Here is a 17,348-nt window from a genome sequence, read left to right on the forward strand (position 1 = left end):
GGAAGACCCATTTGCAACCAAGCTTTAACTTCCTGACTGATGTCTTGAGATGTTGCTTCAATATTTCCAGATCATTTTCATTCCTCATGATGCCATCTATTTTGAGAAGTGCACCAGTCTCTTCTGCAGCAAAGCGCCGCCTACCCGTGCATCACAGTTGGGATGGTGTTCTTCGGCTTGCGAGTCACCCCCTTTTTCTCCAAACATAACGATGGGCATTACGGCCAAGCAGTTCTATTTTTGTTTCATCAGACCAGAGGACTCGTTTTACTGTGGCTATAGATACTTCTGTACCGGTTTCCTCCAGCATCTTCACAAGGTTCTTTGCTGTTGTTCTGGGATTGATTTGCACTTTTCGCACCAAAGTACATTCATCTCTAGGAGACAGAACGCATCTCCTTCGTGAGCGGTATGATGGCTGCGTGGGCCCATGGTGTTTATACTTGCGTACTATTGTTTGTACAGATGAACGTGGTACCTTCAGGCGTTTGGAAATTGCTCCCAAGGATGAACCAGACTTGTGGAGGTCTACAATTTGTTTTCTGAGGTCTTGGCTGATTTCTTTTAATTTTCCCATGATGTCAAGCAAAGAGGCACTGAGTTTGAAGGTAGGCCTTGAAATACATCCACAGGTACACCTCTCATTGACTCATGTCAATTAGCCTATCAGAATCTATAGCCATGACATAATTTTATAATTTTCCAAGCTGTTTAAAGGCAGTCACAGTAAACTTGACCCACTGGAATTGTGATAGTGAAATTATCTGTAAACAATTGTTGGAAAAATTACTTGTGTCATGCACAAAGTAAATGTCCTTACCGACTTGCCAAAACTGTAGTTAATAAGAAATTTGTAGAGTGGTTGAAAAACTTGTTTTTCTGAGTGTATGTAAACTTCTGACCTTGACTGTATATAGCAGATCACTGGCTAATAAAGACTACAACCTTTATTCATTTCTACCCATATTTTTGTCCACAAGTTTTGAATCAGGTAATTTAAACAGATACATGTGCTGCCTTTCCAATTGATGTAACTAAACTTTCCACGCACATTCATTTGAAAAAGCAGTTTATTAAAAACTAAAGCTACAATATTCATTGAATTTCATGGGATAAAAAATGTCTATGTACATACAGCAAACCAAATCCTATTGGTTACGTGAACCTGCCAAAGGTTAACCAACATCCATTTTAAAAAAAAGCAACATTGGTGAATTAAATTGAACTTATGCATGTTAATCACATACTTTTGGATATTCATCAGACACAGTGAAAGAAATAGGATTTTGCATGCAGTAACTGAGGACTGAACTGTGGAATACTTGAAAGCTTACCATCACCCCATTGATTTGGATAATTACTGCCAGGTACATGCATTCTATGACAACACATTTTTACAACCAGGTGCATAATCTGTGTAGTAGTAAACATTAAGATATTCATTCATTTATTTAAACTGCGATCAAGGATGTTAATGAAGTTACACTTTATTGCGTTTTGATTGGCTCTCTACAGCTGGGGCTGCCCTTTTATTGCGATGATGAGGGAAGGTTGGCATCAGGTCAGCCTCACAAGCTAAAAAGAGAGAGACCTTAATCACTTCTTTAATTTCACAAACACTGATCCAATCATTTCTGTCATATAATCCTGAGGCCACACTTACGCAAAGGTTTCTCCTTAAAGTAGGAACTCTCCAAGCAGTCCTTAGCTGTGGCCCTAAGAGAGAAACACTTGTGAGCCATGGAGGAGTGAAAGGAAGTATACTGCACATGTGTTAATGGAAGGTTTCTGTGTAAATATGTGAATGACGCAATGTGTAGAACTGTATACAGGTCTCTTCATGTATGATGTATGTATTTATAATGCTGAGCAGGTTTGTTCTTTGGTAGTTACCTGCGTAGAGGATTGTACATGAAGAGAAGGTTGAGTAAACGCAGCCCTGCATCAGACAACCAGGTGAACTTATTCTTCAAATTGTTGTATGGTTGTTTCCTCAAACTGTACTGTCCAACTAGGGGAAGACGAGTGAAGCCCTTCAAAATTTTAACACAACAGACGGGGGTTAACCAACAATATCCTTTTTTGAGGAGAAACTATCATTGGTTGTTGCATATTGTAAAATTAATCAACATTGAAGTGACTCAAATTAAACTTATGGAATGGTAAAATCCTAAATTCTGCGATTGTTTAGGAGAAAGTAGTACTGAGTGATTGGTTTGATTTGGGGTCGGTTTTGGTTAGATTATAAAACAACAAATTTCAATTTGAAAATGTTTTTTAGACATTAAATTCCCTATGCATTATACGGGTTGAATGCTATAACAACACAGAATAAAACAATGAATAAAAACATTATCATGGTAGTGACTGCTCACCACTGCTTATCACTTATTAACCATCATTATAAACATTACTTTAATCAAATATTTCAGTTGTTGTGTATATTACATTTGTTTTATTTGATGACTTATTTCATTCCAAGTCATCATCTCATCTCTATAGATCTGTTGCCTATGCTGTCTGACAAAATCACTATTTTAGTAGTTCTTCAAAGTAAATAAGGCAATACCTCGCGAAGCAACTGCTCTCTATGTATCCCTTCTTGATCGTGCATTCTTCTGTCTTTTATGTAGCAGGCATAAAAGAAACAGACCGGACAAGTAGCCATGTAATGGATTATGGTCATTGTAGTTAATTATCAAGTTTTCTGCACTAAACTATGTAGAATATTGGCCTGTTGGAAACTACAACTCCCTACTACGTCACACAGTTTGGGCATGATCTGATTTATCTCTAGAGAAACTGCAGCGCAATGTGCGCATTGAGCTCACAGAAAACCCCTGAATTAAATGGAATTCAAATTGAACGCATGTAGGTCAATTAGTCTATAAAAATACAACAAAGAAACAACATTTTGGTTTATCGCTCAGCACTAGGAGACCTTCATTACCGGCCAGATGTTTTCATTAGGGGTACCTAACAGTTGCACTATGAGGTCCACTTGTTGGATCTCAGAACCCCCTGGCAGCAGAGGTTTATGTGCAAGCAGCTCAGCCAGGATGCAGCCCACCGCCCTGGATAAATACGAGATACAGTATGTTCATACAAATGGTATGGTAATAAACATTGGTGACTGTGCCATGAAAATACTCTCTGGAGGGTTGATGTACAGATGGGATGGGAGATTCTCTGCTAGAACAGAGGATTGGATCATATTTAGAACAGACAGGATCCCATTTGGAACAGAGTAAAGTTCACTAACTGAAAGTAGACAACTCTATATGTTAAAACTTGTTTGGAAGAGGGAGCTCTGTGATAGTGACACAACTCTAAATACGTTTAAAAGGATCTGTGACCCATGTATCTTTTGTGTATGGACCAAGTAGAGACTTAAAACAAATTACCACATGTCTAAGGCTGTGGTCTGAGTCTTGGTCCCTAGGAGGAGCTCTGGGGCTCTATACCTGGAGCGAGAGAAATAACAGGAGCTGATGAGGCTCAGGGAGGGTTAGGGATCAGTGCCTGAGGAGAAAGTTGAGGTTAAAGGACTGACTCACCACAATGTCACCACCCGGGGCGTCATAGGCTGTAGGGGGATACCGTAGCAACGAGCCAAGCCAAAGTCAGCTGGACAGAGAGGGAAACATTAGCACAATCAACCATCGACAGAAGCATGTTTTTACACACACAATAACCGACAGCTGTTGAATAATGCTGTAAACTGGTTATAAACTATGTCAAAATAATTGTTCTGCACATTGCTAATTGTTATGCATGTTACAGTATGTAAAACATTCACTATCAGAAGTGAAAACAGTACAATTAAAGCATTTTGTTTACAACAGTACAAATTTAAAATCATTGAGGTATTGTTGTTCAGGGAAAGGACATGCGTAGTACAGTACATGCATACAGACGTAATCCAGGAGCACAGCGGTTGTATGGTGATGACTCACCAATCTTTACACAGCCTTTGTCTGTCATCAGCAGATTGGACACCTTCAGATCCCTGCCACATAGTCATGACATTTAATAAAGTAACCATACGAATCACAGCAAACTAAAAGACCACAACCGTCTAAGCATTGAAAAATTGCACTCAAGAGTACACATTACAAATTCATTACAGAATTCAGATCCATTATTACAATCAAATAAATATATCCCACAACAGACTGGATATTCCATCCTGGAGATTCCATCCTAAATAACAGCACAAGTCTGAGATATGGAGCCTGACAGTGAACGTCTCTGACCTGTGCAGAATAAAGTTGAGGTGAAGATAATCCAGACCTCTCAGCAGCTGCAGAGCTATACACTTCACCTGAAGGAGAAAAGAAAGTGAGACATTTCAACACACAGTTCTCTAAAATAATCAATGTTGTGTAATGTCAAGACAGTAGAAAAACAAGACAAGAGGACATTAATACATAATACTTCTCACTGTTGTACCTGTGCCTCTGAGAACGGTGTTGGCATGTTTTCCAGCAGACTGGCCAGGTCCTGCTCACAGTAACTCATAACTAGGAAGAGACTGAGCAGAGACACACAGGTCAATTACTGATGAGTAGGCTACTGAATACAGTCAACCAAGATGGGACAGGTAAATACTGAATACACCCAAACTAAAATACTATGGAACAACAAAGTTGAGTTACTGTAGAAATGACAACTTAATGTAAAAGTGTAAACTGTTACACAAGCATTAAATAAAAGTAAGTGAACAAATGTTTTTATCTGTTAAGAAAGAGTAGGTCTAGGCTTAATCATTTCTGAAGATGTTATCATTGCATATTGAATAAGGGTTCCAGTATAATTAGAGGGAATGTGTGTGTGTACTGTGAGGAGTGTACTGTGAGGAGTGTACTGTGAGGAGTGTACTGTGAGGAGTGTACTGTGAGGAGTATACTGTGAGGAGTGTACTGTGAGGAGTGTACTGTGAGGAGTGTACTGTGAGGAGTGTACTGTGAGGAGTGTACTGTGAGGAGTGTACTGTGAGGAGTATACGCTGTCACCTCTCCAGGTGACTTCCCACCACCACCTCCTTTAACTCCACTATGTTGGGGTGTCTGAGTTTGAGCAACAGGGTAATCTCTCTCAGACTACTGATAGGGATCCCTGTGTGTAGAACAACACCAAGTCAAACAAACACAGAACATAACAAAGGCCATAAATAACAGAGATAACCTAATAATATGATGGAAATGTCTGAAAACTATTGTATACTTTGCTAAAAGCAACTGAAGCAAGGCAAGTGGCTGAGAACCCAGCTGTAAGCCTACCATCCTTTTCCTTGTCCATCCGGACCTTCTTCAGTGCTACAATATCATCCGACCTGGTGTCTCGAGCTCTGTCTGTGAATGGGATACAGTGTTTTAACCTAGGCTTACAGGCACTTGGACAGTTGTACAGTATGAAGTGTTCTTACCGGTAATTAAATAAGGCCTATGCGTAGGCCTAATCTGTGTTGCTCTGGACAGTACTGTGAATTACACCATCTAATAATCTCTTTCTAAGAACAGCCGCCAATCCTGTGTTAACAGATCAAGGTTAACTTACACACAATTCCATATGTTCCCTCGCCGATTCGGTTCAGTTTCTCAAATTCTTTCACACTCCTACAGTTCCCAAACTGACAGAAGAGAGGAAATGCATGCTTTTTCAATAATGGATCAATTCCTTTGCAATTATTGCTAATGACATTGCAACATTTCTTTATACATAAATGTGGGGAAAGGTGTGACAATGTAGCTTTTAAAGTTTTGCTATAAAGCTTTATCATTTTGGCAACTCAACAGAGGTAATTTCCTTGTAAAGGACCCATGAGCACCAACATGTGCAGTTTATAGGAGGAGCATATCAAATTTGGTGTCAAATGAAAACTGAAAGTTAATATTTTAGGCATAGATGTGTTTTTCTTCTTTAACATTCATATATTATGCATATACACATGCATAAATACACACACACACACACATACATATATATATATACACACTGCTCAAAAAAATAAAGGGAACACTAAAATAACACATCCTAGATCTGAATGAATGAAATATTCTTATTAAATACTTTTTTCTTTACATAGTTGAATGTGCTGACAACAAAATCACACATAAATTATCAATGGAAATCAAATTTATCAACCCATGGAGGTCTGGATTGGGAGTCACACTCAAAATGAAAGTGGAAAACCACACTACAGGCTGATCCAACTTTAATGTAATGTCCTTAAAACAAGTCAAAATGAGGCTCAGTAGTGTGTGTGGCCTCCACGTGCCTGTATGACTTCCCTACAACGCCTGGGCATGCTCCTGATGCGGTGGCGGATGGTCTCCTGAGGGATCTCCTCCCAGACCTGGACTAAAGCATCTGCCAACTCCTGGACAGTCTGTGGTGCAAAGTGGCGTTGGTGGATGGAGCGAGACATGATGTCCCAGATGTGCTCAATTGGATTCAGGTCTGGGGAACGGGCGGGCCAGTCCATAGCATCAATGCCTTCCTCTTGCAGGAACTGCTGACACACTCCAGCCACATGAGGTCTAGCATTGTCTTGCATTAGGAGGAACCCAGGGCCAACCACACCAGCATATGGTCTCACAAGGTGTCTGAGGATCTCATCTCGGTACCTAATGGCAGTCAGGCTACCTCTGGTGAGCACATGGAGGGCTGTGCGGCCCCCCAAAGAAATGCCACCCCAAACCATGACTGACCCACCGCCAAACCGGTCATGCTGGAGGATGTTGCAGGCAGCAGAACGTTCTCCAGACTGTCACGTCTGTCACATGTACTCAGTGTGAACCTGCTTTCATCTGTGAAGAGCACAGGGCGCCAGTGGCGAATTTGCCAATCTTGGTGTTCTCTGGCAAATGCCAAACGTCCTGCACAGTGTTGGGCTGTAAGCACAACCCCCACCTGTGGACGTCGGGCCCTCATACCACCCTCATGGAGTCCGTTCCTGACCGTTTGAGCAGACACATGCACATTTGTGGCCTGCTGGAGGTCATTTTGCAGGGCTCTGGCAGTGCTCCTCCTGCCCCTCCTTGCACAAAGGCGGAGGTAGCGGTCCTGCTGCAGGGTTGTTGCCCTCTACGGCCTCCTCCACGTCTCCTGATGTACTGGCCTGTCTCCTGGTAGCGCCTCCATGCTCTGGACACTACGCTGACAGACACAGCAAACCTTCTTGCCACAGCTCACATTGATGTTCCATCCTGGATGAGCTGCACTACCTGAGCCACTTGTGTGTGTTGTAGACTCCGTCTCATGCTACCACTAGAGTGAAAGCACCGCCAGCATTCAAAAGTGACCAAAACATCAGGCAGGAAGCATAGGAACTGAGAAGTGGTCTGTGGTTATCACCTGCAGAACTACTCCTTTATTGGGGGTGTCTTGCTAATTGCCTATAATTTCCACCTGTTGTCTATTCCATTTGCACAACAGCATGTGAAATTTGTCAATCAGTGTTGCTTCCGAAGTGGACAGTTTGATAACACAGAAGTGTGATTGACTTGGAGTTACATTGTGTTGTTTAAGTGTTCCCTTTATTTTTTTGAGCAGTGTACATACATACATACATACATACATACATACATACATACATACATACATACATACATAGTGGGGAAAAAAAAGTATTTAGTCAGCCACCAATTGTGCAAGTTCTCCCACTTAAAAAGATGAGAGGCCTGTAATTTTCATCATAGGTACACTTCAACTATGACAGACAAAATGAGAAAAAAAATCCAGAAAATCACATTGTAGGATTTTTAATGAATTTATTTGCAAATTATGGTGGAAAATAAGTATTTGGTCAATAACAAAAGTTTCTCAATACTTTGTTCTATACCCTTTGTTGGCAATGACAGAGGTCAAACCTTTTCTGTAAGTCTTCACAAGGTTTCACACACTGTTGCTGGTATTTTGGCCCATTCCTCCATGCAGATCTCCTCTAGAGCAGTGATGTTTTGGGGCTGTTGCTGAGCAACACGGACTTTCAACTCCCTCCAAAGATTTTCTATGGGGTTGAGATCTGGAGACTGGCTAGGCCACTCCAGGACCTTGAAATTCTTCTTACAAAGCCACTCCTTCGTTGCCCGGGCGGTGTGTTTGGGATCATTGTCAAGACCCAGCCACGTTTCATCTTCAATGCCCTTGCTGATGGAAGGAGGTTTTCACTCAAAATCTCACGATTCATGGCCCCATTCATTCTTTCCTTTACACGGATCAGTCGTCCTGGTCCCTTTGCAGAAAAACAGCCCAAAAGCATGATGTTTCCACCCCCATGCTTCATAGTAGGTATGGTGTTCTTTGGATGCAACTCAGCATTCTTTGTCCTCCAAACATGACGAGTTGAGTTTTTACCAAAAAGTTATATTTTGGTTTCATCTGACATTCTCCCAATCTTCTTCTTGATCCCCCAAATGCTCTCTAACAAACTTCAGACGGGCCTGGACATGTACTGGCTTAAGCAGGGGGACACGTCTGGCACTGCAGGATTTGAGTCCATGGCGGCGTAGTGCGTTACTGATGGTAGGCTTTGTTACTTTGGTCCCAGCTCTCTGCAGGTCATTCACTAGGTCCCCCCGTGTGGTTCTGGGATTTTTGCTCACCGTTCTTGTGATCATTTTGACCCCACGGGGTGAGATCTTGCGTGGAGCCCCAGATCGAGGGAGATTATCAGTGGTCTTGTATGTCTTCCATTTCCTAATAATTGCTCCCACAGTTGATTTCTTCAAACCAAGCTGCTTACCTATTGAAGATTCAGTCTTCCCAGCCTGGTGCAGGTCTACACTTTTGTTTCTGGTGTCCTTTGACAGCTCGTTGGTCTTGGCCATAGCGGAGTTTGGAGTGTGACTGTTTGAGGTTGTGGACAGGTGTCTTTTATACTGATAACAAGTTCAAACAGGTGCCATTAATACAGGTAACGTGTGGAGGACAGAGGAGCCTCTTAAAGAAGAAGTTACAGGTCTGTGAGAGCCAGAAATCTTGCTTGTTTGTAGGTGACCAAATACTTATTTTCCAACATAATTTGCAAATAAATTCATTAAAAATCCTTCAATGTGATTTTCTGGATTTTGTTTTCTCATTTTGTCTGTCATAGTTGAAGTGTACCTATAATGAAAATTACAGGCCTCTCATCTTTTTAAGTGGGAGAACTTGCACAATTGGTGGCTGACTAAATACTTTTTTCCCCCACTGAACACCTTAACCAAATACATTTAAACTCAGTTTCTCACAATGCCTGACATTTAATCCAAGTAAAAATTCCCTGTTTTAGGTCAGTTAGGATCAACACTTTATTTTAAGAATGTGAAATGTCAGAATAATAGTAGAGAGTATATAGATACATTTCCTCCAGCATCTTCACAAGGCCCTTTGCTGTTGTTCTGGGATTGATTTGCACTTTTTGTACCAAATACGTTCATCTCTAGGAGACAGAACGCGTCTCCTTCCTGAGCGGTATGACGGCTGCGTGGTCCCGTGGTGTTTATACTTGCGTACTATTGTTTGTACAGATGAACGTGGTACCTTCAGGCGTTTGGAAATTGCTCCCAAGGATGAACCAGACTTGTGGAGGTCTACAATTAGTTTTCTGACATCTTGGCTGATTTCTTTTGATTTTCCCATGATGTCAAGCAGAGAGGCACTGAGTTTGAAGGTAGGCCTTGAAATATATCCACAGGTACACCTCAAATTGACTCAAATGATGTCAATTAGCCTAACAGAATCTTCTAAAGCCATGACATCATTTATATTTTTCCAAGCTGTTTAAAGGCACAGTCACAGTAAACTGTTGACCCACTGGAATTGTGATACAATGAATCTTAAGTGAAATAATCTGTCTGTGTAAACAATTGTTGGAAAAATTACTTGTGTCATGCACAAAGTAGATGTCCTAACCGACTTGCCAAAACTATAGTTTGTTAACAAGAAATTTGTGGAGTGGTTGAAAAACAAGTTTAAATGACTCCAACCTAAGTGTATGTACACTTATATATATATATCTCAACCAATATACATCTCCCCCCAAAAGATCTGGCCACACAGATGGAAAAGGGGTGTTAATCTACGAGACAAAGTCTTAGAAATATAAAAGGTATTAGAAATAAATCACAACACAATCATGTTGAAGTAAATGCCAACTAATATCAACATTTATATAAGGTTTTGTAGAAATGATTTGCCTTCTGTAGTAAATTGGTTTTATTTAACCTTTATTTAACCAGGCAAGCCAGTTAAGAACAAAAATTATGTTAAGGGGTTTTGATCCACTTCACTTACAGTAGTTCAATAACCAAAATACAGTTTTTCAAACTCGAGGTGTCATATCATAGCAGACATCCCATTCTTTCTGCAGACATATTTGAATCTTTATTCGAATGAGATAGTTAAGAGTTTTTGGAAAACGTGGTCACATAAACAACTGAAGGAGATTTTACTGTCATTATGTTACAAAATGTGGATCTGCACTGTTTCTCAAGTAAATGTATTTGAGTTAAATGTTCACTTCTGCATATAGGTGTATTGTTTGTTAAACTTTACTAACAATGGCATTAGCTTGGCATTCATTTTAAAGTTAAAAGGTGAGTCTCAGCGTCACTGTTAACTTGGAATTGCCCCATATCACTTTCTCAGCACTGTGCCGTTTGATACAGCCCAAATTAACCTGGCTGGGATTTATAGGGATATCCCAGGCAGCTTTGTCTAAGGTCACATAGTTCTAAGTACAGGACATTCCATTGACGGTGTGAATGGACATCAAAACAAAACCTTTGGGCCGGTAACGTCACTGCGTGTCAGGGTTTGCGAGAGTGACGTTCCAAATTAAACTGACAAAGCACCCGACTTGCAATCGTATCAACGTACTTGTGTCCAGCTTATAAAATCGTCTTAAATACATTCCGACTAAATGAAGTGGCGTCATTTGATGTATCCTTGCTGACCATCAGGGTGCCGGTAATTTATTAAAGAATACGTGGCCCACATAACAATAAAATGCCCACTAGCTAGTAGCTACTGTATGCATGTTGCTTACCCTGTGTTTTTGCGGTACTGTGAACGTTCTGTTGTTCTTGATCGACTTCAGCTTTATGGGGTCCGGGTCAGTATCTGCAGCGTTCTCCATTGTTATTTGGACGCCCAAGATGATGGTTCATTCGCCCTTTGCTGTACTGTGATGACAGAAAATGCGACCAGTACGCGAATATACGTCCAGAAACATTCAAAACAGTATGATTGGCAGGAAACCACACACTCGGTGCTTTGTCTATTAAATGGACGACTACAAGCTTTCCCGGGGTTCAAGATGGTGAGATCCGCTTAAATTACTTTGTTTATTTACATCTATTTAGAAATTGCTTTCCCCCCAGCCATATGACGATATCCACTTGAATCATTCCTCATATAAACGAAATAGTACAATAATATCCCCACTTTTTCTGAGGCCGGGGGAAAAATTACAACAAATATGTAATGCATCCAAAAAGCACCAGAAATGACTTTGTTCCTCAAATCTGTACATATCTAATACCACTTATAATGGATTACTGCAATTGGTACATCTAGCACTCATATAGCACAGATCAATAGGGAATCAATGGCTCAAGGGGATGGCAGGCCTGTAGTATTTATGTGACCTTACTTTTTCCAAAATCGTTATGCCTTGTTAGTGATGGCTCTACCAACACAGATTGGTTGCCTTCTAGGTCGTGGCTCCTTGTTTGCCTCCTCTATAGTTTTGGTGGGTGGCTGAGCATAGAGGTCCTCTTTGGATGGGGCAGTGACAATTATGGCAGGGGGTATGAATGAAGAGGGGGAGGAAGTTTCACCAACCAAAATCTCTGCTGGAGAGGGGGTTGGCTTACTTGGCTCTATAACTAGAAGATGAAGAAGTGAACATTGTCATATCATTTAGTTTCTCAAAGCTAATTAAGGCATTTATAAGTTATATTCTTCAGAAAGTGAAATAACCAACATGTGGCAGCCTTTAATGTAGCAATTCAATCTAAAATACTTCTACTTTCAGCATTTCCTGTATCATATGTAGCCAATTCAAGTATCACTCAACGGTTTCACAATCGTGAGGAATCTGAGTGAGTTGTCTTCATTTGTAGATATGAGTAAGGGTGATTAGGGTTGTTATAATAATACCAATGGAATATCGTGCCTCAATAGTGTCACTCTGTTTTGTTCTTGAGGATCGATCAGTGTAATGCAAGCACCTTTAAATTGGATTGTGCTAATTTCTTAAGAGTGTTAGAGGGAGCATCATTCAAGGAACAATAAAGATTAACCTCGTAACAACAGCTGCTATCTACTCATTCATGTATTAGTCATTTTAACTGTTGAAATATTTGTAAACCTGAAATACTACAGTTATTTTTTTACTTGAGCATTACCAAAAAAAATAAAATGTGCAGGGATTTATGCTTTTGTTTTCAACTTAAGGAAAACCAATAGAATAGTAATGTCTTTGTCCCCTAGCAACAACCAAAAAGGTAGTCTAAACTGTAACTTTGTATAATATTTTCATAGTGCTCATAAGCTTTCTGACTCAAAAGTCTTTCTGAAAGCTTACAAGAAAATAGTGAATCAAAAAGAAGATGTGTACACTTAAGGTGGATGGGTTTGCATTGAAAACACTGAACATATGTTCACACTGGTAGGCTATCTGCTCCCAAGAGTACTTTATAATCTGTTTATTGGCCACTGACAGTAAACAATGATGTTCAAAATATTTGTTCTCTCTCAATGTATGTAATTATTTTAATACAGATTTATCATAGACATAATTAATTAATGATTGTGCAATTTGCAATAATCAAGACAAATAACTACCATAAAGAGCTTAAGCCTGGTTGCTTACCCTCATTTGCTTGCTGGCTCACTGCAGACCCCATCTGACATTTGGTCAACACAACCTGCAAGTATCCATGCTTTGTCTATTGGTGTGTCTGTCAATGCCTGGAGCATTACTCAGACAGGACACCTCCCTCTCTCTCTCTCTCTCTCTCTCTCTCTCTCTCTCTCTCTCTCTCTCTCTCTCTCTCTCTCTCTCTCTCTCTCTCTCTGTCTCAATTTCAATTCAAGGGGCTTCATTGGCAATATATGTCTACACTGCCAAAGCAAGTGAAACAGATCGTAAACAAAAGTGAAATAAACAATAAAACATTTACAGTAAACATTACACTCACAAAAGAATAAAGACATGTCAAAGTTCATACAGTGTTGTAATGATGTGCAAATAGTTAAAGTACAAAAGGGGAAATAATTGACAATGTTGTGATTGCACACTGTGGTATTTCAACCAATAGATATGGGAGTTTATCAAAATTGGATTTGTGTTCTTATTCTTTGTGTGTAATCTGAGGTAAATATGTGGCTCCAATATGGTAATACACTTGGCAGGAGGTTAGGAAGTGCAGCTCAGTTTCCACCTCATTTTGTGGGCAGTGTGTACATAGCCTGTCTTCTATGAGCCTTCTCAGAGCATACCTTTAAATAATAATTTATGTTTATGATTTGGGAAGGTTGATCGTGTATTTTGGAAAGTGGAGGACAAAGGGTTAAAGTAAGCATCATGTCATGTGACTAACAATAATGGCCTCTTCCATTAAACTTCAGCAACAGAAAAGCCTCTCTCACGTGACCTGTTCTGAACAAGCAGAGTACCCTTTGCGCGTCTTTTTTTCCCTCAATCGAGGTTAGCCAAAGCCTCGTCAGTTTTTAGATAGGGGCGTATCCCAGCCGACATACGCCACGTCATTAGTCAACATCATTAGAGCCGTGATTGGATGGATTCGGGGAGCCTCAGCCAGGCACGCGCCGTTAAAAGACAAGAGAAGATCAGGGATTTGTTTATGTTGTTCCATTCAACAACAGAGCGATACGAACCATGTTTCAGCAGAATGTTGTATCTATCTATACCTTATGTCATGCCTTATTGGAACGGATTTATTGATAATATCTGTTGGAAAAAACTTTGGAAGTTTCCGTTAAAATTGTCCATACATATTTTCCTGTCAACCACTATATGAAGAAGTTTAAGGAAAACATAAACTCAAATTGTACCTTTTGTAATGACCACCCAGAAACTGTGTTGGATCTTTTTTGGCATTGTATTCATGTAAGGAAACTGTGGCAAGACATCAGTAGATTTATAATTGAACACATTTATGAAGATTTTTACTCTATTGTGGAGAGATATAGAAATAAGCTGAAACAATTTTATGTAATTAATTTCATTATTCTTTTGGCCAAATTTCATATTCACAAATGTAAATTTACTTACAAAAATAAATTGAACTATATTTTAAGACAATTAAATACTCTACTAACAAAAAAGCTGTTAGAATTATAAGTGTATGTATGTCCCTTAAGGTCCTTGTGTAATGTGATATTGTACCCCCTAGACCAATTGTCCTTTGTATATGATTTATATATACTTGTGTTCCCTCATGTACTTCCTGTATTGATTTGTTGTTAATAAAAATGTAAAAAAAAAACATTTAAAAAGAAGAGAAAATCAGGTGAGTGCAGTGAAAATACAGTATCCCACAACCGCAGGGCTCTCCAGAGAGTGGTGCGGTCTGCACAACGCATCGTCGGGGGCAAACTGCCTGCCCTCCAGGACACCTACAGCACCCGATGTCACAGGAAGGCCAAAAAGATCATCAAGGACAACAACAACCCAAGCAACTGCCTGTTCACCCCGCTACCATCCAAAAGGCGAGGTCAGTACAGGTGCATCAAAGCTGGGACTGAGAGACTGAAAAAAAACTTATATCTCAAGGCCATAAGACTGTTAAACAGCCTTCACTAACACAGTGAGGCTGCTACCTACATACAGACTTGAAATAATTGGCCACTAACAAATGGATCACTAGTCCCTTTACTAATGCCACTTTAATAATGATGTTTACATATCTTGCATTACTCATCCCAGATATTATATACTGTATTTTCTACCATCTATTGCATCTCGTCTATGCCGGGCGGTCATGGCCCATCCATATATTTATATGTACATATTCTTATTCCATCCCTTTACTTAGATTTGTGTGTATTAGGTAGTTGTGGAATTGTTAGATTACATGTTAGATATTGCTGCACTGTCGGAACTACAAGCACAAGCATTTTGCAACACTCGCAATAACATCTGCTAACCATGTGTATGTGACTAATAACATTTTATTTTATTTAAAGGGAGAGCTAGGCAGTTCAAGCCCCCTTGGGTGCTGCCATAGATTTACATTAGAAGTACCCATCCAAGAAGGCTCAAGGTCATTAGCCACAGATAAAATGACGTCAAATTACGTTATATCTACCATCGCTTTGATTGGACTGATCATGTCAACATCATTCTTTTAAAATCTTATCTAGGAAGCTAGATATGCAGTCATCATCATGACAATCTTGACAATCTACTGGCAAATCCTTTTCAATCCTTGTCACATGAAGAGAAATTATAGATAAAACATATCGGAGCTCATTGGCCATTGGACATAAACATTACACAACAAGTCGGAAATCGCAAATTCAACAGTGAGTGGTTTGGAAGGAATCGGTGGCTAACTGCAAGCAATGCAGAGCAATTACTATTTTGCTTCCACTGCTTGCTATTCAGTGGAGAGGGTGTGTGGTCCAAGTCTGGGTTTAAGAATTTAAAACATCTGTCTGAAAGAGTCTCTTTTCCAAGCTTAAAATAATAAACATTCACACGCAACACCATGGGTCAGTAAATGTTTAATAAATTGTCCATGCTGTCAATCCTGCATGACTTCTGCTGCATTCAAAACAACTGGAAAATTGGAACTGGGAAATCTCAGATTTCAGTGAGTTGAAGACAACCGGAAACTCTGAAAAAATACGAGCTCTGGCTGGGAAAATATGTTTTGAACTGTCATCCAACTTGGAATTCCAAGTCGGGAACTCGGGCTTCTTTCTAAATCAAATCAAATCAAATATTATTGATCATATACACATATTTAGCAGATGTTATTGCGGGTGTAGCGAAATGCTTGTGTTCCTAGCTCCAACAGTGCAGTAGTATCTGACAGTGCAGTAGTATCTTAAAACGATTAACAACAATACACACAAATCTAAAAGTAAAAGAATAGAATTAAGAAATATATAAATATTAGATTGAGCAATATCGGAGTGGGATTGACTAAAATACAGTAGAATAGAATACACTATATACATATGAGAAGATCACTGACGTCATGATTCAACCTTGTTTTCCCCCAGAGTTCCCAGTTGTCTTAAACGCACCAGAAATCCAGAGAATGTCAGACTTTGATGACAAAGTTGAATTTCAAAATTTGCCCACAACTTGGACCACCGTGCCGCCTTCTTGTTCAAGTGAGCACAGCACAACAACGGTGAGTCCAGAAATGTCTTGTATGCTGCGGCATAAATTATGTAATATGCCAGGGAGATATGTATACTATGGCTAAGAAAGTAGTACTAAGTGTATGTTGTGTAGCTGTTAGTAGCCCATGTGCCTCACTCACCCTAATAATTTGGTCCCCTTTCCCCTCATAACGTAGCCTACTGTTATGACTTGGTGCTGCACATGTATCCTATAGTCTGTTTTAGAGAAATGTAATCATCAAATATTGTAAGGCGTTTCATTGTCTGCTTACATGCCTCCTTTATTTATCCCACGGTTCTGACTTGGTGTACAAGGAGAATACTGTAAGAACGCCCATGTTCTGAATCCATGTTCTGAATTCTGTTGCTGTACATTTCAAAAGTGCTGAAGAAATAGTTATATTGACTACGTCCATCCTAGCTCTCTCATTAATGTCTTAATCGAAATGAGGGATTGCCTTTTATCTTCTCGTCATCCCCAGGGCCTTATGCCATAGTACATCTCAGTTGTCAGTAGAAACCACATTTATTTAACAAAGTCAGCCATATCAGCTATGTTTTTAAAAAAGGCAGTAAATGAGGCTGAATAAATTGTTTCGCTGCCAGACAAGACCCTACTGACGGCCTGGTGTACCAGTGGTAAGGATTCCCTCCATCGTGCTGAAAAGAAATCTGTGCTTTAGGGACAGCTTTATGTAGGCACTAACCGTTTGTCACCGTTACAGTGAAATTCATGTTTTTTTAGTGTTGTGTTGTGGCTTTGCTGTCATGCATCTAAAATTGTATTTTTTAGTTTGCCCCACCAATATTTACATCCTAATATCGCTACTGGCTGTGGCGATATTGATGTTCATTCTTCTCATATGTTGTTGTTAGCAACGGTAACTAGTGCTTTTTGACAGCACGCTTTTGACTGTAAGCGCCTGGCTGAGGTTCTCTGAATCTATCCAATCACCGCTCTCATGCGCTTGACC

At 39.9% G+C, this 17,348-nt stretch overlaps 1 protein-coding gene across 6 annotated transcripts; it reads right to left on the reverse strand.

The window, feature by feature from the left end:
- Positions 1 to 1,052: 1,052 nt before the first annotated feature.
- Positions 1,053 to 13,099, reverse strand: cdk10 (cyclin dependent kinase 10). Of its 6 annotated transcripts, XR_016490461.1 has the most exons (16): positions 12,866 to 12,964; positions 11,642 to 11,876; positions 11,036 to 11,171; positions 5,560 to 5,632; positions 5,283 to 5,354; positions 5,016 to 5,118; positions 4,453 to 4,534; positions 4,257 to 4,324; positions 3,957 to 4,009; positions 3,558 to 3,627; positions 3,405 to 3,464; positions 2,951 to 3,074; positions 2,570 to 2,622; positions 1,894 to 2,033; positions 1,664 to 1,716; positions 1,053 to 1,575 (listed from the first exon to the last, which is right to left on the reverse strand). XR_016490461.1 is itself a non-coding variant. In XM_090215063.1 (15 exons), the coding sequence occupies exons 3-15, from the start codon at positions 11,123 to 11,125 to the stop codon at positions 1,481 to 1,483; spliced, it is 1,083 nt and encodes a 360-aa protein (XP_090071189.1). In that variant the 5' UTR covers positions 11,126 to 11,171; positions 11,642 to 11,876; positions 12,866 to 13,099; the 3' UTR covers positions 1,053 to 1,480. The 6 variants fall into 6 exon arrangements, 3 of the variants coding, with proteins under 3 accessions (XP_090071189.1, XP_090071192.1, XP_021450806.1); XR_016490462.1 differs by lacking the exon at positions 11,642 to 11,876; XM_090215063.1 differs by lacking the exon at positions 2,570 to 2,622 and having other exon boundaries at positions 12,866 to 13,099.
- Between the last annotated feature and the right edge of the window lie 4,249 nt (positions 13,100 to 17,348).

The sequence above is a fragment of the Oncorhynchus mykiss genome, chromosome 1 (genome assembly GCF_057628025.1).
Source record: "Oncorhynchus mykiss isolate SJ-2025 chromosome 1, ASM5762802v1, whole genome shotgun sequence".
NCBI classification, from domain to species: Eukaryota; Metazoa; Chordata; class Actinopteri; order Salmoniformes; family Salmonidae; genus Oncorhynchus; species Oncorhynchus mykiss.